The 23,102-nt window shown below is 44.8% G+C and overlaps 1 protein-coding gene across 2 annotated transcripts; it reads left to right on the forward strand.

Annotated features, from left to right (window-relative positions):
- The first annotated feature begins 1,091 nt into the window (after positions 1-1,091).
- LOC129751745 (microtubule-associated protein futsch) lies at positions 1,092-10,195 on the forward strand. 2 transcript variants are annotated; one of them, XM_055747432.1, is made up of 5 exons: positions 1,092-1,590; positions 2,090-7,985; positions 8,052-8,210; positions 8,322-8,670; positions 8,930-10,195. In XM_055747432.1, exons 1-5 carry the CDS (start codon positions 1,364-1,366, stop codon positions 9,004-9,006), a joined length of 6,708 nt encoding a protein of 2,235 aa, XP_055603407.1. In that variant the 5' UTR covers positions 1,092-1,363; the 3' UTR covers positions 9,007-10,195. The 2 variants fall into 2 exon arrangements, with proteins under 2 accessions (XP_055603407.1, XP_055603406.1); XM_055747431.1 differs by having other exon boundaries at positions 8,322-10,195.
- Positions 10,196-23,102: the final 12,907 nt, after the last annotated feature.

Below are 23,102 nucleotides of genomic sequence, written 5' to 3' on the forward strand. Positions count from 1 at the left end.
GCACATGAGACAAATTGTGTTTGAGAAAAATATTGCGGTTATTAAAATTTATGTATCGCTTCATTTCTCGACAAGAAATGATTTTGAGTTATTTTTTTTTTAATGATCCAGAAATAACCAAAACCTTGACCCTAACTATGATTTTATATCGATGGGCTGACGTTAAATCAATAAAGCACAAATACTGGTTTCACTCAAATCACTTCAGAATGGTCTACCTGGTTGGAAATGATCGATTTACAGTCCAAGTTGGCCACTTTACTCAAAATGAGCGATGAATTTTGCCCGGTTGTTTCGAACTTTATTCATACGATTTCTTTTTTAGCACGAACACATTAATCGTTTAAAAAAAGAATCCATGTGTGTGCAGTGTATCTGAAAACTAATTATTTTAATCAGAGCTGGTAATGGTGATTGTTAACGACTGACATTTAACGAAAATGCCAGCTAGATCGAAATCATCATCATTTCTTGAACCCAAAGCATGCCATCATAACATTTGGTTTATCAGTCTAGAGCAGGGGTCGGGGAACTTTTTGAATCATTACCCCAAAACATTTTTATTCAAGTTGATATTACCCCATGACGAAAAGCAAAAAAAAACGTATCAAAGAGAAATATTCACTTTTGCATATGCCGCTAAGTTCTTTACTTTCGAAATAAAACCAACAAATTCATTAAATTTCAAAATGAAAATATACACTTTCCACTCAAAAAATATTTACTGTTACCCCCAAGAATATCACTTTTACCCCATTTGGGGTAATTTACCCCGGTTCCCCGACCGCTGGTCTAGAGCGTTTTCGTTGATAGCTTATATTTTATTCATTTCTGAGTGTGACATCTTTAAGCAAGTAAACAAGGTTAATAAAACGGACCACAGCTAAACGTTTTATCAATTTTGATTAAAATACTGATAGTGTGTGTTTGGATACGCAATTTGAAAACGTCAAGTTCAACAGCATCCCTGCAGAGAAAAATGGCGTCATTTTGCTCCCGATGCCCGATGACAGCAACGTTTATCGCTCTGTTGTGATGAGATTCGGGAGATATTCGTGAGAAACCGCTCTCAATTCTCCCATCCCTTGTGTGGAATCGTCTGCAAATAAAAAATCCCTCAACGCGAAGCAGAAGTTGAAAATTTGCCAACGTCTGTAAAAGTGCATAGTTTTTCCTGTAAAGAGTGCAATTCTGGTCCTAAAAATACTTGCAAAATGTTGCCGTACCTTTGGGCAATCGATTGACGATAAGACTTGTCCGATCACTCGTGGATTTTCAGAGAAAACGTCGAAATAAAAGTGTACCGACATACAGTGAGAAATTCTTAATTTTTTTCGCCCACCGTGGAGGAGAAAAAATCAAAATGGTTGTATCAAAGGATGGCAAACGTCGCAGGAAAGTTGGGTCGGCAGTGACAGCTTCGGGGACGGCCAATGCAACTTCTAGTAACAGTAACACACGTACCGGGACAGCATCCGGTGCTGGCAACGCTGGACAAGCCCCAGCTGGATCTGCGGAACAAATTTCGGCTTCTGCTGCTGCTTCCAGAGAAACTCCCGATAGCGAACTTTCGCCCGAGATTCCTAAAAGGTCAGTGTTGTCTTATCGAAATGTGGGGTGGAATCATTGAATATTTCGTGTTTGATGAAAACGGTCACCGTCGATTGACGTTGCTTCCTAGGTCAAATAATTGGCTAGCCTGTCGAAAGTCTTAAAGAATAATACTAGGCTGCTATAGCTTCCCACTATAGCCTACGGCGAGGTATAAATTACGAAATTAATAGTCTACTGTTTTACTTTATCCAATGTTAAAGATGTTATGATTGACCAACTAATAATATCACGCATCCGTCGGAAAAATTATATTCCACGAGATTTTTTTGTTATAATTTTTCCTTACAAATGAATGCAATTTATTGATTAAATTATGTACTACAATAAGCAGATTATAAAAACTGATTAAGTTTAAGTTTATTATTTAAAAAAAATCAAGCGCCTTTGTTAACAGTGCCAATTATAAGTTAAATGCAACTTCATTGTCTTTACACATAGCTTACCATATACTTTTGTGCATTTCTTATCTCCCCAGACCAAAAGTCCAAGCGCAACGTAAATTTGCGCAAGGCCAAGGTTCGGCGTCTACATCTGCATATCTAACGTTCGCGACTAATCCTCCAACAAACCCCCCGAAAGATGGACAAGCTCGACCGAGTGGTACAGATACAGGTCCCATTCCAGAGCTTTTACCAAACATGCGACCGAACACAGAAGATTTTCTAACATTTCTCTGCTTTCGTGGTACGCAAGTTCTTCCACCAAGTCTAGACTTTTTCAATACAGCTCAGCAAGCATCTGGACCATCTAGTAACCGAGGAACCGTTTCCTCTACATCTGTCACCAATCCTAAAGCTCACACCGGCAATGAAAAATCTACTCCAGCAACTGAACAATTGAAAGATACGATGGAAAAGAAGAAAGATTCAACTGATTCGACGGTTCCGAAAAAGAACGAACCAGAAGTAAAGAAACCTGAAACTGCAACTATCGATAAACCAGCTTTTATGCCGTTTGCGGTAAGGAAAAGGGCCGAACAACACCCTGAGAATCGCCGGGTTCAAACGGTTCAAGCTTTGAGGAAGAAGTACCACGAACAGCGTATGGCCAAACTAAGAGTTACGGCTTACAATAAACAAACTCGAACAGGAAACAGTAGAGGCAGAACCGGTTCGGAGGACGAAGAAGAAGGTGAAGATGAAGGTGAAAATGAAAGACAAACAGCGAAACAACCCATAAAAGAAAACAAAAACTTAAAACCAAGTACCGCAAAGAAAAAGCAGCCAGAGAAGAACACTGGAAAGAAAGTCGTTAAAAATACTAAAAAGTCTGCTTCTAAAGAATTAGTAGGTGCTAAGATTGGTTTGACTAAAGACAACACAGAAACGAAAAATGTTAACGACAATGAAGAGGAGAAAATAGTAGCTTCCAAACCTAATGCTGTAGAAACGCCTGCCAAATCGAAACCCAAAGGATCTAAGAAGAAATCTGTTGAACCCATAGAGGAAACAGAAAAACGGACAACTAGATTATCCGCTTTAAAAAGTCCAATTGCTCGAACAATATCCCCTTCAAAATCTGCAACCCCTCCACCAGTACCGAAATCCAAAACAGAAGCCATAGCCATTCCAGCACCAGATCAAGATTTTTCATCAGACGACGATGAACCTCTTTTGAAAAGAGCAGCCCGGAAAAGAGCCGCAGCCAAGACAACGAATGCTAAGAAAGGACGCAAATCTGAACCTATTCCAGAGAAAACGCCGGTGGAAACACCTGAAAAGAAACCACGGAGATCTGAGTCAGTCAGTCGGAAATCGGATGTGAGTTCAAAGAAATCAGAAGTCCCTGTGCCGCCGGAAAACTCCGTTACCTCTCAGAAGAGAACTCCTCGTAGCAGAAAGCGGTACAGTTTTCCACCAACTGAATTACCTTCTGTACCCGACATTGATGTTCAAGTTCAAGTAACCGATGCCACCACTACAGTGCCCATGGTCGACAGAATTGATTCAACAGCTGTTAATGACACTATGGTTGAACAATTTACTAAAACATCACCCAAAAAGGCTAGTGGGGGAAGGAAAAAGAAAGTTGAACCTGATGTTTCTCCACAAGTTGGAGAGAAAAAGCCGAGGAAGACACCAGAAATAATTACACAGTCCGCACCGGAAATAAATTCTAGACCAAGCCGGAAGACTAAAGAAGCCGCTACACTCTACATGGAACTGATAGGTAGAAAATTAAACCATGATGATAAAACTGATGATGATGCTTCGTCGTTGGATAGCTTAGAATTGCCAAATGTAAGAAAGTTAGAACAGATGGAAAATGAATTGAAAGCCAATGTCGAAAAGAAAGAATCAAATGGTGGACCTGCTAAAAATAATCCTCGCAAAAAGAAAGAGACCGTTAAATCAACGGCGAAAGCGAATCAGCCAAAGGAAGCTGAAAGTAAAGAACAAAAAGTTGTTGAGAAAAGTTTCAGTGATTCTGATGAAGAGCCTTTGGCAAGTAAATTCCAACGAAAGAAGCAACAAATACGTCAAAAGCAGAAAGAAAAAGCTAAGAAAGCGTCTCCAAAAAAGAAAAGCCCTACAAAAACATCTCCTGCTAAGGATACTGTTGAAAAATTATCAACAACTAACACGCTTGTACAAGAGATCTCAGTTGAAAGTAAATCTCCCAAACCAAATGCGGAAGAACGAATCGCTTCTCCACTCCCGCCACCCAAACCACCATCACCAGTGAAAACGCCCACTAAGCAAACGCCGCCTCTGAAGACTTCGAGTCCCAAGGTTTCAACCCCTCAAATCTTAAGTCTTCCCGTACAAATATCGAGCCCCGAAATTCTGAGATCCCCTGGCGCCGGTACTGATGACCTGAATTCTACTAAAGTGAATAAATCACACGACAATACATTCCAATCGGCTACAGCAGCAGATTTAAGTATATCTCCAATAAAACCTATTACATCACAACAAGCACCGCAACAACCGTTTATCCGATCGGTGAAACCAATACCAACAACAACACCAACAGATGTACCAATTGAAAAACCTGCACCTAATGCTGGTCAACCGGAAATTCCCTTCAATAGGAACGTTAAAAATGATGTAAATCTGGATGAATCTGATTTCCTTAAAGGGTTTGAACAAAGTTCACCTACATCACCAGTTGCACCTAAAACAAACTCTCTTCTCGGAAATCTGCTGCCAAGCAAAGAGGAATCTGAAAAGATATTTGGAATTGCAAGTGTCAGTCTAGCTCAAAGTTCTGGTCCACTAGACACGAAATGTACGCTCGGCAAATGTGGGTCAGTGCATAAACCTCCACTAGGCCCTCCAGTGCTAACAGAATCCCTGTTGGGAGGACATCTTTCTCCGAGGGATAGAAGGAAAACCAAAGTCAACATGACACATGAACAGATACAAAAATGGATTGATGAAACATCTTGGTCTCCCATTCCGGATGACATTGAAGGAGATTTGAAAGTCTTGGAACAACCTAAAACACCGGTTCCGACACCGCCATCCGTTGCTTGGGAAAGGCTACTTGAATCGAACAAACCAGAACCAATTCCAGCGGAACAGAAACCACCTACACCGGTTCAACAAGCCAAGAAAGAGGAAGAATCAAAACCACCAACGCCGCAACCCAGTGGAAGTGGTTCGAGAGGGCCAACACTCAAAGCTAAACCCGTTACTGTGAAACCAGAGAAAGAAATAGTAAGTGAAGTTGTTACTACTCCTGAAGAAACCGCTAAACCAATCGAACCCAAAACTTCTATCACAAAAGAGGATATAAAAGAGGTAGAGGAACCAGTTAAAAAGCAGCAACCAAAAATCAGAACTCCATCGCCAACTAAGAAGGAAGCGAAAAAAGAGACTAGGGCTAAAGTGGCAGAACAACTTGCCTCAAGTACAACGGTGGCCATTACTGTTTCCACAACAACGACTGTGCCCACTGCAACGGCAACAGCTACGACGCCTAACGCTGAAAGGAAACCAATTTACAAACAGGGCCGAACTCCTGTTTATAAACAGGAAGCCTTAAAAACCTCCAAAACTACGTCAAGTGCCTCAGCTGCCAATAAATTTGGGGCATTTTCACCGGACAATGAACCAAGTGTGTATTCTTTCGACAATGAAGATACATTTGTGCCATTGGCCACTCCGTTCCGGAGGCAAAGCAGAAGGGAATCATGCAATTCATCTGCTCGAGATGAAATTCAAGCCCCTCCCGTGCCATCTACATCTGCTGGTAGAGGAAAATCGTCGGAAGAAAAAACAAACACATTTCAAAAACCCGGTTCGGTGAATTCTCCAAGTAAAACTGGTGTGCAGCCTGCTGTAAGCGTCACGTTGAGTCCAGATGATAACGCCAAATCGACTGCCATCTCTGTAATGCCTTCGGATGAAAAACCTTGTAAAATTGAAGAAAGCGTCAAAGAAGAGGAAAAGAAAACCAGTGCAGACGATTCTGATGATGAAGGCCATACGTTTTACATTCCTTTACAAGGACCAAACTCGGCGGCTGTAGGAAGTAAATCTGACCAGGTCATTCAAGGAGTTGCTGTTAAACTAGGCACGGAAGGACCCGAGGGTCCAAATCAACGTGTTATAATGCATGCTAAACTAGTTACGCGAGCACAAATGGGATCAAATACAACACCAATTCCGGAATCCATGAATGTACAAGAGTTGGTCAAAAGTCTGATGGCTGCGGGGCCAGGAATGAGCAAAGACGGTTTCTCGAAAATGGTTCCGGTTGGAACCGTGCAGCCTCGATTTAAAACGAACGACTCTCCGAAACCGAATGACAAGCCATCTACTCCTGCAGTGGCAACAACTTCAACGGCACCTACTGTTGCGCCTCCTCCACCTACACCACCTCCACCAGTTCCACAAGAGGAGCCCCGAAGTAACACTGGCCTTTCACGGATCAACTCAAACTCATCGCTCAATTCATCACAGCGATCGAAAAACAACAAAGTCAAAGCGAAGCTTGAAGCTCAACAAATTCAACCGAGCAACAATACAGCCTTTCCCCGCAGGGATGATCCAGCCCAAATGGTCGAAGCTCCCGTATTCAAACCTACCGACAAAGAGTTTCATGACCCAATTGAATACATTGAAAGAATTACTCCGGTGGCAGCTCGTTTCGGTATCTGCCGGATAATTCCACCAGCGAGCTTCAAACCCGAATGTCGCATTTCCGATGATATGCGATTCATGGCGTATAACCAGTATGTGCACAAGATGCTCCATCGCTGGGGACCAAGTGCAAAGGAGTATGCCGCTATAAAGAAATATCTAGCCACACAAAGCATCAACCTACAAAATCCTCCCCTGATAGGGGGAATGGAGGTAGATCTACCTCGGTTGTATCACACTGTACAAGAACTGGGAGGCCTCAAGGAGGTTATCGAAAAAAAGAAATGGGCGCGTGTTTCGGAGGACATGTGCATTCCCAAAGCAGCACATGATCGTGTTTCGAAATTAGACGACATTTACTGTAAATACTTACTTCCGTACGACACACTCTCTCCTGCTGAGCGTCAGAAACTGTTCGATGAGGTCGAAGCTGATTGGGCCAAACGGGAAGCTAAAGCTCGGCGTAATGCAGACAAATGCGTAAATTCCGAAATCCGAAACAGTGGCGATTCTGACGATGAAGAAGAAGAATCCAATGAAGAAGAGGAGGACGATGAGTTTTCTATGGAATGCATAATGAAAGGAAGAACAATGCCTTTGAACCAGTTCTTCCGGATAGCCCGAAATACAATGTCATTGTGGTTCAAGAATTCTGAACCCACTGTGGCAGAAATGGAAAGTGAATATTGGCGGCACGTTGCTGTGCGAGATAGTCATGTTTGTGTTCATTCTGGCTCAATCGATTCAAGCGCATATGGATTCGGATTTCCGGCACCTCGAGTCAAAGGTTCCTCGTGTGCCAGACATCCTTGGAACTTAAAAGTACTGACGAACAATAGCGGCTCAATACTACGGTCTCTTGGACCAGTAATGGGAATTACCATACCTACTTTACATGTGGGTATGCTTTTCAGTGCATGTTGCTGGTATCGCGACCCCCATGGTCTTCCATGGATCGAATATCTACATACGGGAGCTAACAAAATTTGGTATGGTATCCCGGATGATCAGAATTCCAATTTCCGATCAGCGTTGACATCGCTAGTGCCGACACACTGTCAAAACAAAACTATCTGGCTCCCTTGCGATACGGCCATGGTTCCACCCCATATGCTTACGGATCGAAATGTCTCACTGTGTCGCACCGAACAACAGCCAGGGCAATTTGTGATCGTGTTTCCGAGAGCCTATACTTCTAGTCTTTGCACTGGGTACGCCGTTTCGGAAAGCGTTTATTTTGCCTCCAGCTCATGGTTGGATACAGCAAAGGACGATTTTAAGGTAGGATGATTAGGGAGTTGTATTAGATTTTTGTGCAGGCACTAATGATTTTTCTTTCTGCTGCAGGACATTCAAGAAAGCTGTGAACCAACAATGTTTTCAGTGGAACAGCTTGTGTTTGCCATTGCCAATGATCAGCGAAGTAATCACGACACGGTGATTCAAGTTTTCCCAATGATAAGTGATATATACGAGAAAGAAAAACAGCAACGCCGTATCTTACAGGTACTTGTATAAGTATATACTTTAATAACGAAACATACAAACTTTATCATTTTATAAAGGTAGCACGGAATCAAAATCGCAATAACAACTGGTATTTTCACTTTGTTTCAGGACAATGGCGTAAATAAATCGGAGAAAATTGAAACCAAACGGAAAACAGCTTCATTAGAAGAGTTTGAGTGCGACATTTGTCGCGCTAATTTGTACCTTTCTTTGGTGCGGGTCAAAATTATTTCCGATGACGACGATGCCGTTGATGAAGAGGAGCGAATCTACTGCCTCAAGCATGCGATCAAGTTTGTCACCGAAAGTCGCCTGCCAGCAAAGTTTTGTAAGCTCGCTTACACTTACTCCTTGGATGATATTGAGGAACTTTTGCGAAAGCTTCAGGACCGTATAGCGCACAAAAAGGTTCCCAAGAGCGGCGGCGGGGGAGGCAGCAGTACTGGAGGTGGCCGGGGTAAGTCTTCTTTACATCTTGCGTCCACTTCGTCACAGTCTTCTTCGTCATATCAAGCACCTAGTCACAGCAAGTACGCCGGAATGGCCACTATGCTGAAATAAATAAGTATTGTACAGAAGAATACCATCAACATTGCGGTCTAAGAGGCCGTAATCATTCAATACGTTCGTCTAAATGTGTGTGCGTGTCTGATTGTGGATTTAAAATTAATTTTTCATTTCCAATTTCCCGTTCTGCACATCTGTATACATCGTAGTAAGAGTAATTTATCAGCAGAGATTTCTGCGGGAGAGTTGCTCTCTACAGCAGCATTTCAACAAGACGCTATTCTAGTGAAGGGTGATTTTTGAAATCGTCATGTGAAAATAATTTAAGCTATATTTCTTGTAGAATTATGATAGTTTGTAGTTGCAATTTCATACTGTGGAGTAAACTACGGGCTAACCCGTATTATAGTCCAATGAAATCTGGATTAAGTTATTGGTTATCTATCCAAAAACGAAACATATAGGTTCACCGGCGGGACGACATTTGTTATTGATTATCACGAACAGCTTCAAAATCCGTATATGTATGTGGTAAAAATGAACGGACAAAATTAACTCTAACTTTTTGTCCAACAATTTATGTAGCTACTTTAATAAAATAAAAGTAGCAGACAGCAGAACGCAGTATTAAAATTTGTATCACAGTTTAGATTTCCTTTTTTCGAAATAATTTATCATACTACCTATCATGTCGATACGGTGCCTGCATTTTTTAAATTATTTATGCTTGAAATAAATAGCAATCTTAAAAATGTGAACGAAATATTTCAAAAATTTAGCGAAAAGATTTAGAGGCATCTATTTTTCGATTGTAAATATGAGAATATTATAAGTAAATGTCACATATATTTCCACACCCTGTTAAGCAACTATGTATATTCAGTGATTTTCATTAGAATTTGACATAAAACTTGGTTATTACTGTTAATGTAGAAAGTTTGCGATTGTATGTCAGTAGCTTCGGCGTTAGGATTCCCACAATCGGTACGTATTGCAATAGAATGTGCAATGCGATGGTATAGGTGGTTCAAGAGACAAAATTTAATCAACCCGGCTCAAATTCACTAATTTGATATTTCTTAATTTCGGCGCAAGTCGTCCAATTTTTAACCGGGTAGCTTTGTAAAATAAAATATAAAGATATAAATAGGAAAGTGAAAAAAACGAAAACAATTACCTATCTCACACTATTCGTACACATACCAGGATTGTGTTTTGCGTGTACTAAGGGGAAAAATGATTGGTACACAATCAAGAATGATCTGCGACTTACTACGGGGAACATACAGAACTAAAATAATATTGATAATATCAAACAGGAAAGGGTTCCATATGAGATGCATTAAAGGTGTAGTGGATCCAATTTCTCGCAGATTATATATAGAGAGATGATAATATATCGACAGATTTAAAATATGACTAAGTGAAAGTTTCATATAGCGGGAATTAAACAATAAAATAACTATTGTAGAACATTTTTCTTATCTTTTAACTGTTTCCGAAAGCCGTCTTCCTTATCGATATAATTTAATGATAAAATGAGAAACAAATCGAGATTTCTTTAAAAAAGTTTAAGAGGTTGTATATGAGACACGACCGTAATTTTAACGTAGAATTACGACAGCCTATCTTGTGCCAATGTATTTTTCGTAATAAATTTAAATTTTTTTGAGTAAAGTTGATCAATTTCAAACAAGTGGTTGGCCGTTAAAAACATTATTCAGCACTATTCAGTTGCATAACTAAAGGCGAAATGAATATAAGCATGTACAATAATGTACATACATATAATTGGTGTCAAGACTCATGGCTTAGAAATTGAAGTTTTGTTTCTAAGCAAATTATATGCAAGCTCCGTATCAAACGCCTGCGTGAAAGCTTCTAATAATAGTGCTGGCATTTAATAAATCAAGTGTTCTTAAATAAGGAATTTTGAATCTGTTTTTTTTTTCTTTTATTCAACGTTTGGATTAAAAAAAAAACGCTGCATACAAAAGACAAAAATTGAAGCAATAATTTTTTATACAACACAGTTTTTCATTCAAATTTCAATAAAAAATCTACTAAATCAACAACTGATCCCTTTCATCCATACACTCAGAAATGAAAAAAATATGAAAATTATTATATTTCAATAACTCCGATATTTCTCTGACATTAATATCCAGAAATATTAAAAAATAACTATTTCAGATATTTAAATTTATGCATCCGAATAATTTCTTGGCGTGTAATGATCCAATGCATAAAATTTAATAACCGAGAAATTATATATTATTTTGTTCAAACAAACGCTTTGTGCGTTTGAGTCCCAACTAAACGGGTATGAGCACATGCTAGATTCTTCAGTTGCTAAATGCCTTTCAACTTGACTGCATGCAGATTCCATTCTCTTTAAATATTTATCTGAATCGTATTTAAAAAGGATGGACTCAATTGCAGCATGTAATATTACCAGCGAAATGCACATGTTTTTATGCTATGGTCAATTATGCACATTGACCATAGAACATGGACGAAAATCAAACGATTTTCGTTTGGTTTTTCTGTTTATTTCTGCTTTAAGCGTTTGCCTTTACGTTACGGCTCAAACTTTTATTTCTGACCACCAGATGTCGTTCCGTAACATTTCTCAATGCATAAATTTTAATCGCAGAAATATTTCCCAGTGAGAAATATCCCAGTAATTACACCATGAGAAATATCCGTGTGCGTAAAGAGGGAGATATGTGATAATACCTAAAATATAACTGTTTGATATTTTATTTATTTCTGAGTGTACGCTTAACTCTAAACAAAAGATAACGCACATAAAATGTGCGTAAATATATATCAAGTATGTACATTTATTGTCTAATATGCAATTCTCGTTTGGTGAATTATTTAGAGTCAGTACAATGGTCGTGCTAAAAACGACGTTTTTTAAACATTGATACCATAAGTCAAACTTGTGACAGCAAAGTGTTTTTTTTTTATTTTACACATAATAACTATGATCAATATGTTTTGATAGGCACAGAAGAACGCAAAATGCTCTCTTGCATGCAAACTATCCGTAGCAAAGAAACGCATAGTATTAAACGCCTATGAATAGGCAACGATTTCTTCAACATTAAAATCAAACGCTTGCAAGCTAACTAGTACCTATCAGTGCCGAAATTTTGAGCTTTCTCACCGCTGCCTTTGATAGAAACGCTTGACTCAGTGCAAAAGAAGAGAAAAATCTCTCTGAAAGTTCTGCCTCATGCGTCTCTTCTGAATCAGTATCAATTCGATATCGATTTTTGTAAAGGGCGATAGTGCCAATATCGCTGTTCGAGAAAATTGCGTTTAAAATTTTACAGCTCCATAAGTTTCCAAGGAAAATCTTACTTATGAACTCAGCTGATTACTCGATTTATTTACATTTGACTCATAAGCTCTTTTGAAAAATTGATACCAAAATTTATCGTTCCCTCTAAGTCAATTCTTTTTCCGTCCAGCAATCACTAGCGTAAAACGACGTTTCAAGGTGGGATTATTGATAATTCTAGATATTAGATGATTATCAACTCAACAAACGGCCCTTTTCAGGGCCAAAATATCTTTGAAAGAGTCTTGTCTTTTCAATGCAAGTTGGGCGCTTGGGTGGTGGGTGGTGTGGCGTTGGTAGTAAGTTGTGTGTGGCGTGGGTGGTAGGTGGCGTGGATGGTAAGTGGCGAGGGTGGTAGATGGCGAGGGTGGTAGGTGGCGAGGGTGGTAGGTGGTGTGTGGCATGGGTGGTAGGTGGTGTGTTTTTTTTTTTTTTTTTAGTTGGTAACCACAGGTGGTAAATCCCGGTTTACGGATTGTATTCCAAGGCACGGCGAGCCACCGCGTCCCCCCAGTTTGCTACTCTGGGTCCATGGGTACAATGGGCAGACTCATGATATACTCCGTGTATACCCCCTACTCCCTAAACTCCACCTGGGGCCGCAGACCTGGTTCCCACCTCGAACTGTTTAGTACACTATGCTTCAATAGTGGGAGGTCTATTCGCGCTAATGCGCTCAAAGGCAATACTCATTAACGAGACCACTTTCAGCAAAACCTCTCATCCTTACGACTCGACGCCTGAACTCTCCTCTGACGACTTGAGAACCGACATCTCCTCGCAATGACTCGAGATTCCCACACAAACCTCTCCTCTTCGCGACTTGAGGCCTGATCTCTCCTCTGACGACTTGAGATCCGACCCCTCCTCGCATCGACTCGAGGTTTACCTCTCCTCTGCACGATTCAAGGCCCGATCTCTCCTCTAACGACTTGAAATCTGACCTCTCCTCGTAATGACTCGAGGTGACCACTTGTACCCCTCCTCTTGTTGGTAAGGGGCCTGATCCCTCCTCTTACGACTCGGGACCCGACCTCCTATCATAAAGACTCGGGGTTGACCACACAAACCTCTCCGCCTGAAGGTTTGAGGCCTGACCTCTCCTCTAACGACTCGAAGCCCGACCTCTTATCTTCAGGGTTCGAAGTTTGCCACCTTGCCCGTCGTGTGCCAGATCGAGAGCAGCTTATCCTGGACTCGCGCCTGTCACGGCACACGCGCGGGACTTAACGCAACTACTCGGATGATTCCCGACGAAGACGTCATCCTACACCGACTCGAATGGCTCGCCCGGCGTCGAGAGCCACTCTACCCGTGGGTATTCCCCGAACGTGGAATAACCCTTTCCCAACGATTTCCACTGCGAAGAAGGTCAAGTCTTATCCCCGCAGCTTCTGTCGTTGAGAACCGCTCTACTCGGATACTCCCCGAAGGTGGAGCATCCTACACACGAACGCGGCGCACCCACGGCATCCGCTACGCAGAAGGTATTGTCTTATCTTTGTAACTTCAAACCGTGGGGTCGGACGCACTCTACTCGACAGCCCTCCGTCGATGGGGTCAGTCTACCCAAGTAACCATAAGCACTAAAGCTTTGCATTTTTATAGCTTTACTCCAGCATTCAAGTGCTAAATTACACTATATCAGCATACCAAGTGCAATTTTGCATTACAACAGCCCTTCGAGTGCTATGCTGCATGAAATTAGAATTATACCACTCTTTTAAAATGCAACTAGCATTTCATCAGCTTTACACAATGCTTTAGAAATTCATCATAGCTCTAAAACAGAATAACAAATGCTATATTTTCTAAGCATTAAATTCGCATCAAACAAGCTTGCTTAAATACTTTTTTGCACTATTTGAGCACTACACTGGCATTAGGCCAAAGCACATTAGCATTGATTGATGCTGAATCAATGCAAATTTAGGGCACCGGTTGCAAGAAATTTGATTCAAATAGGACTTTAATTTCAAAGATTTAACGCGGACCTGATAGGTCCACAAGCAGAGTTACTGAAAAATGTCCGATCCATATGGATGTCATGAGTTCGATTCCAGGTCATCTTCACCCGAAAAATAAAAAATAAAAATATTGAAAATTCAAACCGAGAGATCCCCTTAATATGCATCAGCGAATATCAAAATAAGTCAAATTCATTATCATGGCAGAAAAAATGGAGCCAAACAAAAATCGAAGTTTTTTTTTACCCGCATGGTTGTACCTCATTTGAACGCCATTTGCATTTTCCCAGCATTTTGCCCGCCAACGCTATAGCATCAATTCAGCATAGCACAGTGCTTTTATAGGGTTATACCAGTTTCTGTACTAAAGCCGCAGTTAATTTCGCCAAACCTGGCTCACAGGGCTAATATGATGCACAGAATCAAGCTCTATAGCTGATGTTAGAGCAGAGTTGGTGCTAGTTTTTAGTGCTTATGGTTACTTGGGTACTCCGACCGTTGTCCGGTCTTCTTTATCCCCCTTGGTTGGCAACCCTAGGATTTTTGGCCCGCGGATTTTCCTGCCCGTTGTGTGCCAAATCGAGAGCAGCTTATCCTAGACTCGCGCCTGTCACGGCACACATTCGGGACTTGGAACGCTACGACTCGGATGTTTCCCGACGGTGACGACATCCTACACCGACTCGAGAGGCTCGCCCGGCGTCGAGAGCCTCTCTACCCGTGGGTATCCCCCGACAGTGGTTAACCCTCTTCCCTCGAGATCCGCTACGAGGAAGGTAAAGTCTTATCCCCGCAGTTTCCCTCTTAGGAAGCGGAACTACTCGGATACCCCCCGACATTGGGGTATCCTACACACGTTCGCGGCGCACCCCTGACCTCCGCTACGCAGAAGATGTTGCCTTATCTTTGTAGCTTCGATCAAAGGATCGGACGCACACTACTCAGATGCTCCCCGCCGATGGAGTCATCCTACACCGTTCGCGGACTGCCGTTGGTTCCAGCTCCTCTGCAGGGCAGTCATGATCCGGGTGAACCCATCGCTGACCGCGTGCCAAGTGTTGGAATCCGCACACATCCTCTGTACAACGTTATCTGCTGTCGTGTCAGGCCCACAGGCGGCAAATATGGAAGTACGTACCGCCGCAAACCTCGGACAGACAAACACCACATGTTCGGGTGTTTCCTCTACGTCACCACAATCTGGGCAGTATGGCGAAGCCACATGTCCAAACCGGTAGTGGTACTTCATGAAGCATCCATGACCAGTCAGGAATTGCGTCATATAGAAGTCCACTTCACCGTGCCTTCTTCCGATCCAGCTCCCGATGTGCGGGATCAGACGATGGGTCCACCTTCCTCTCGTTGAGCTGTCCCACAGCTGCTGCCAGTTGGACATCGAGTCCTCATTGGCGAGATCTCGAACGTTGGGCGTGTCTCTGTTGTCGTAGCAATAGACATCCTCCTCCAGCAAAACCGAGATGGGCATAACACCCGCTACTACACAGGCGGCTTCGGACGACATGGTCCGGTATCCGCTGATAACCCGCAGGTTCATCAGCCGCTGAACGCTGCTAAGTCGCTGCAGGTTACAGCTTCCTCCCAGGGCCTGCCTCCAGGCCGCTGCTCCGTACCGCAAGATCGAAGTGGTCACACTTGCAATGATCCGCCTTTTGCTGCTTTGGATAGCCGAGGAGTTCGGCATCATTCGTGTGAGTGCGGCCGTGGCCATTGCCGCTCTCTTGCACACGTGTTCGACATGGCTCGTGAAGCTGAGCCTGTCGTCAATCATCACCCCTAGGTACTTAATTGCGCGTTTAGACACGATGTTGCACGGTCCAACGGCAATGGTACCTGTTTGGGGTGATTTCAGGTTGGTGATAAGCACCATCTCGGTTTTGTGGTGGGCTAGACGCAGGCACTTGGAGTGCATCCAGCGTTCCACTTCCTGGATAGCTACCGTGGCCAGTAGCTCAACCTCCGCTGTTGAGGAGCCCCTCGCCAAGAGGACTACATCATCTGCAAATCCTACGAGTTCGGCTCCCGATGGGAGGCTCGTTCGTAGGAGTTCGTCGTAGGTGATGTTCCACAGAACCGGGCCGAGAATTGACCCCTGTGGAACACCCGCCGAAACCTCTTGTGTTCGCAAACCCTCGCCGGTCATATACTGCAGTTGGCGATTGTGGAAGTAACTTTCCACAAGCCTATACAGATATGCCGGGATCCTCATTTGGATGAGCGACGACGCAATCGCTGTCCAACTGACACTGTTGAAGGCGTTCTTCACATCCAGAGTGACAACCGCGCAAAAGCGGAGCCCTCTCCTCTTGGTCAGCCTGGCTCTGTCCGCTACCTCGATGACCGAGCGGATGGCATCTACGGTGCTGCGACCTCGACGGAAACCAAACTGTTTCCCCGAAATTCCGCCCTCACTTTCCGTGTATCTCTGAAGTCGGTTCTGAATCACCTTCTCCAGGACCTTACCCGCTGTATCCAGTAGACAGATCGGCCGATATGCCGATGGGTCTCCTGGACGCTTACCCGGCTTTGGCAGAAGAACAAGTTTCTGCCGTTTCCACGTGTCAGGAAACACCCGTTCCGTCACGTATCGTTGCAACGATGTTCGGAACATATCGGGGAATTCCCTAATCGCGGCCTTCACCGCGACGTTCGGAATGCCGTCCGGTCCGGGGACCTTCCTCGGTTGGAGAGACTTGGCGATCTCGCGAAGTTCTTCCACCGTTATCCTCTCTTCGGCGCTGGTGTCCCAGTCATACGGGACTGTTGGCCAGCGGGTAACATCGTGCTGTGGGAACAGCTCATTGATGATGACTCTCAGTTTATCGGGGCACGTTTCAGGTGGTGCGCCCCCACTTTTAGTTCTGCCCATGACTATCCGATAGGCATCACCCCATGGACAGTCGTTGGCGTCACGGCATAACTGTTTGAAACGTGCCCTCTTGCTTGCGTTGATGGCCCTGCGGAGGGCCGATCTCGCGCTTGTGAAGAGTGGCCTACGCTCCGTTCGCTCTTCTTGGGTCCTTGCGTTCTGCATCCTGCGCCTTGCCCTATGGCAGTCGGCACAATTTCCTCCGTCCACCAGTAGACGGGTGGCCTAGTGCTTTTATGCTTGGCCCTTCTCGGCATCGCAGCATCGCAAGCGCGAGCTAGAACCCTCGTCAGTTCTTCCGCGGACAGGTTGTCCAGGTTCCTCTCCCAGTGCAACGCTTCGACAAAGACGTTCTGGTCGAACTGCGTTGTCTTCCAGAGGCGTTCTCCTGTACGAGACTCGCGTCTACCTGTCCGCGTACTTGAGCCTAGCCGATAGCGAATCGCGAAGTGATCGCTATTCGTGTAGGCCTCGCTCACCATCCAATCGCTTACCAACCCCGGGCTACCGAAGGTGACATCTATGGTTGACTCGCTCCCGTTCCAACTTTGGTAGGTACTGGTATTCCCTACGTTGGCCAGATCCACATTAAGCCTCGCCAGGGCTTCTAAAAGAGTTTGACCTCTGGGGTTTGTGAGGCGGCTACCCCATTCAACGGCCCACGCGTTAAAGTCGCCAGCAATAACGATGGAGCTTTTCCCCATTAGCACATCCACCATCTTGTCAACCATAGTGCCAAACCTCTCCAAGGACCACCTTGGGGGAGCATAGCAGCTACAGAAGTAGATCCCGTTAACTTTGGCCACCACCATGCCTTCGTTTTCCGTCGCCACAACTTCTTGTATGGGGAAACTACCTGTAACCCATATCGCGGCCAGTTTGGCATCATCAGTCGCCCAATTAATGCCATTCGCAGCTCTGCGATATGGGTCTGCCACTAGCGCGATGTCCAACTTTTCCTCAACTGTCATCTGCCGCAACAGCTGGTGTGCTGTGTAGCAGTGGTTGAGGTTAAGTTGGACGACCTCTATGCTCTTGGCGCCCGGGGTGGTACCGCCTGCACCTTTGTGTAGGCGGGGCACCTAGGGTTGCCAACAGCGTGGTCTCCAGCGCAGACAGGGCATTTAGCAGGCTTTTTGCAGTTAGCCGACTTGTGGCCGGTTTCGCTGCAGCGCCAGCATATGCCACTTCTGTCTGGCCCAGTGCAGTCGAACGACTTGTGACCGTTCAACAGGCACTTGAAGCACCGGTCCGGTTGCTGGGGGATGGATATCTGACAGATAGACCATCCCACCTTTAGCCGCCCACACTTAAGTGCGGCGTTTGCTGCTGCAACCGGAAGTTTGACCAGCCCAATCTGCATACCAGATTTGGGAGGGCCATTCCGCAGACGAACCGTCATCTGGTCAGAGCAGATTTTGCACTGCTCGACCAGTGCCACCCGCAGTTCGTCTTCCGTCGTGACTTCATCCAGGTTTTTAACCCGGATGGTCACTTCCTTACAGAGGGCACGCACCTCAGCCTTGTCACCAAGGGCTTCGGCGGCCTTAGCCGTAAGGGTCCCGCTGGAGTTTCCAGCACCACGCTTCAGTTCGAGGATCATCTCGCCGGTGCGTGTCCGACGGATCCTCCGAACTTTCTCGCCTAAATCGGCGAGATCTTCGTTCGTACGCATCTGTCGCAAGACATCTGCGTACGTGCCCTCAGGTGCTTTGACGACAATCGCCTCGCCCCTCTCCCTGACGCGACGTTTGCGTCGTTGGGGTTGGGGTTTGGCTTTTCCCGTCTCCGTACCTTTGGGCCTTCCCCTTTTGCGCGATACCGTCCGCCATCCGGTATTTGCGCTCGTCGGCTCATCTGCCTTTTCGGCAGGGCCTTCCGCCCGCTTGGAAGCGCTGGCCGCAGGATCCTGCCGGACAGACGGATCCTCCGCTCTTTTCTTAGGGTCCCCGGGTCTGAGTTCCCCGGGAGACCCTCTCTTACGCTTGCTGTTGCCAGCAAACGCAAGGCTGCCTTCTGTTTGGGCAAAGGCATTGACCTTCTTTGGGCGGATGGTGTCCGCCCTCAGAGGGGTCTCTGCCGGCCCTCGCTCTTTTGGTCTGGCGGCCTCGGGCTCCGCAAGCCGTTCCACCACAGCTTTGTTGGCTGCGATGAAGAGCTGCATCACCCTGGCTAGCTTCTCGCGTATTTCCTTGTGGATGTTGGACTTCCCCTTCACACATTCCACAAGGTCAGCGATGCCAGCCATGGCCGTGACCAACTCTACTGGAGCTCCCGGATCTTGGAGTTCCGGGGAGCTCAGTAGGTCTTCCAGCGCTTCCTGTACTTGATCGTACGGGTCCGCTCGCACATCGCTCGGTGCTTCCACCGACGTTGCCGTCGGGTCCACCGGGTTGGCAGATTGCCTAACCGGTGAACGCCTAAGGCTACTCCCGCCGAACGGATTCGGGCTTTCGCCTTTATCCGTTCCGTCCTTTTTTGTTTCTTTCTGATTTTTTGGCATATTTGATCCCACGAGTAATCAGGTAACAAACGGTCCACTGCGCCAGTGACCTGCTTAGCGCAGCAAGGACTGGGATACTGTGGGGTGTGTCCCGGTGCCCCACAGGCAACCGTTAGAGACTGGCGTGACTTAACGACCCGCCAGCCTTCCAGGTACATCGGCGCGGTTAGCTTCACCCCTTCACCAATGGAGTCGGTTTCCGATAGAAATTCCATTGTCGTAATCCAAATTCGTTAGCGAGGGTCTTCATAAGGGGGGGGGGGGGGGGGGGGGTGTAGTTCTCTCGGCCGTACATCTGCATAAAGCAGACACGTTTCCACTCTGCACCACGGGGAGGTGGAACTACGTCGCAGAGCAAGGTGGTGGTGTGGCATGGGTGGTAAGTGGAATGGGTGGTAGGTGGTGTGTGGCATGGGTGGTAGGTGGTGTGTGGCATGGGTGGTAGGTGGTGTGTGGCATGGGTGGTAAGTGGAATGGGTGGTAGGTGGTGTGTGGCATGGGTGGTGTGTGGCGTAGGTGTGGTGTGGGTGGTGTGTGGCGTAGGTGTGGTGTGGGTGGTAGGTAACGAGTGTGGTGTGTGACGTGGGTGATGTGTAGCGTGGGTGGTAGGTGGCGGGGAAGGCGAGTGGCGTGGGTGGAAGATAGAGATGGTGTGTGGCGAGGATGGTGGGTGGCAGGTGGTGTGTGGCGTGGGTGTACGCAGTGTGTGGCATGTGGCGTGGATGGTGGGTGGTAGGAGGTGGGTGGTAGGAAATGTGTGGTAGGAGATGTGTGGCGTGGGTGTACGTAGTGTGTGGCATGTGGCGTGGATGGTGGGTGGTAGGAGGTGGGTGGTAGGAGATGTGTGGTAGGAGATGTGTGGCGTGGGTGGTGTTGGTGGCGTGAGTATGTGAGGCTGCTGTGTGTTATGTGGATTGGTTTGTTGCCAGTGGCAACAATTGGCAACTTGCCACTGTTTGAACATCAAAACGATATCTGCATAGGATTACCGCTGGTGAGGTCCGTACGCAGATCGAAATGCTCAACAGGCAAACTGAGAATGAAACCGGTCGGCCGGAGACCCCTTACTTTTATACCTTTCGAAGGAAGGGAAAAATAAAACATACCAAGGGGCGGGGCGTCCGTGTTTTTTTGTCATTTTCGACCAGCCAATCAACGATGAGCAGGCTTGAAATGTCTTTTAGGAAAGATGTCCTTGAGTTGGAAAGTTTTCGTGACGCGAGATCCGATCGCAACTTTCAATTTGCCCCCCTATAGTGTTGCCGTAAGACGTAATTCTACGTCAAAAAATAATATGACTTGTTGATGCCTAAATAAATTATCTTGTTTCGGAAAATACTTCTCAGCGGAAGTATGACATTTGGCATAAAAGCTATTGGGCGTAAAGGCCATTTGGCATAACTTCAACTTACAGTGTAGTGACTATTTAGATATACTTGTAAGATATTTTTATCGAGGATTTTAATTTCCTTTTGGAGAGAGCCCACTGCGACCATTAAGTTGACAATTGTGCGATTACCCCGCGTCACTTTTTAATTTGCTATTACCATCATGTCACCATCTACCAGTGATTGAAATCCTCAACCATTTTCTCATCAGAGGCATTCAAAATACACACTTTGAGGCCTCGTATAGTAATACAGGAGACGATACATATACATTCATTCAAACCTCCCCCCATGAGGAGGATCTGCTCCGAGAGACACTATCCGTTCGCTGCTCAGAACGAACTCTCTCAACGTTCGGTCGCACATGATGCATGAAGTAAACGAGGCACACATACTCATTTACGTTATTGAATTTGATGGACTCAAGCCGATAGCTGTCGTTGAGGAGAACCGAACTTATGCATAGCATAGGCCCGCAACGTATGGAGCAAGGAGAGGGGAGGAAAAGAAACGAAAAAACTAGCTGCCTGCGTGCGGTTGCTGTGCAATAATAGCAATAGCAGAAAAACTTCGGGTATTCGATCCAGGCACAAACGAGGAGACTCGGGTTTGCTCTGCCTTTTGAATTCGGCTCCCTCAAGAATGTAACAGGAGATGAGTGAGAGCCATTCGTTTGGTTTTTTGGATTCGCTGCCTCGAATGTACCTATATTGCTTCTTGAAGGTGGGCCATGTGAGAGCGTATGCATCATCGGTTTTGTCGTTTTCGCTGCCTCAAAGCAACCTTTGCTTCCGAGTAAAGCGTTGAGCGAGAGATGGTTGATCAATTCATGCTCAGCAAAATTCAATCACTGCCATCTACCGCCCAGTTAAGCGGTTTTTCAACTTCAAACATGTGTAATAAAAAAACGACGGCAGATTTTTATTCGCTTTCTTTTCCAATACATCTCAAAACTGCTCTACTTTCAATTACAAATTTAGTGGAATGCGAAAAATGTGCGCTTTTCAAAATAATTAACTAAATTTTGAGGTGTTCAACTGGCCCTATTACCGCCCACTCGACTTTTTTGGGTATCAATAAGGTTTTCTTAAGGAAAAACTATCTAACAACACGGAAACTGTTCTTTTTAGTATTTTCCATATAACGAGCTGTCAAAAGCATTTTGAGGAACTTGAGAGAATACATTTTGTGAAATTTTTCCCGCAAATTTTTGACAAATTGTAACAAAGTGCGTTGACTGACAAAATGATGATTCCAGACAAACAGCCTCAAGTAACCGGTTACTTTCAGCGATAAAACATCATTTTCTAACATAATCGAACTAAATTCTTCTTATAATTTACACATTTGACACAATACATGCGTTAAAAACAAAGAAATTGTGCGTGACCGGTAATTAGGAACCCACACTTTTTTTTAAACACCAATTACCGCCCACCACTAATCGCTTCAAAAAACAACAACTATTGAAAAAATCTGAAATTTTTCGATGCAAATCTATTCTACGAAAATAAAACTATCGTTTCAAGTCGATTTTAGGTCAAATAGGTACTATCTTGAAAACAAAAACCCTTTTTGCCCTAGGAGTACAGTAATGCTTAGTTCGCTAACAGGCGTCGAATTCAACAATTTGACCGGAAACCAAAAACTAAACATTTAATTTCTGGCTATAGTTGGCATAATTAAGTGATGTTTTTTCAGTGAAATGATCGAACAATGATGCCGACACAGAACACAGGTCTTATTTTTGGAGAAAACATCCCAGTTTTTTCAAAATACAAACAAAAGGGTGATTTTGGGCGGTAAATGGTGTCTGGGCGGTAGATGGTGACATGATGGTATAGCCGCCGAAATGCGAACTGTCGACGAGAATCTTGACTGGGACCAAGTGAAGACGCTGGCTACGGATCTTCAACAGTGGAGGACTTTCATCATGGCCGTATGCGCCGGAGAATCGACGCAGGATCATTGAATAAAAAAAAATCTTTTGATGACCTTGCATTGTCTCAGCCTCAGCTAAATATTTTCACACCAACTATCCGATGTCTTTTTCTTAATTAGAATGCAAAACGAATCATTTTATAGCGGTTATAACCAGTGTTGGTAAATTTCGCCCGTCACGCTTGACCCGACTAGTTTCGTTTCATCAAACGACTGGCACTGTTCTCAATTGATGGAGCCTCACTACTCGCATGACGACTAAAGCACGACAACAATCAACATTTCTCTATCATCGACTGGCGAAGGTCCTACAAACACATGGTCAAAATTTCTCCTGAGAGTGA

The sequence above is a fragment of the Uranotaenia lowii genome, chromosome 3, assembly GCF_029784155.1.
Source record: "Uranotaenia lowii strain MFRU-FL chromosome 3, ASM2978415v1, whole genome shotgun sequence".
Lineage (NCBI taxonomy): Eukaryota > Metazoa > Arthropoda > Insecta > Diptera > Culicidae > Uranotaenia > Uranotaenia lowii.

Excerpts from the sequence above, each read along its gene's own strand:
- LOC129751745 (XM_055747431.1), top strand. The coding sequence starts at position 1,364 with ATGGTTGTATCAAAGGATGGCAAACGTCGCAGGAAAGTTGGGTCGGCA. Across the intron at positions 1,591-2,089 it reads TCGCCCGAGATTCCTAAAAG|ACCAAAAGTCCAAGCGCAAC; the intron begins GTCAGTGTTGTC and ends TTATCTCCCCAG. Across the intron at positions 8,211-8,321 it reads AGCAACGCCGTATCTTACAG|GACAATGGCGTAAATAAATC; the intron begins GTACTTGTATAA and ends ACTTTGTTTCAG.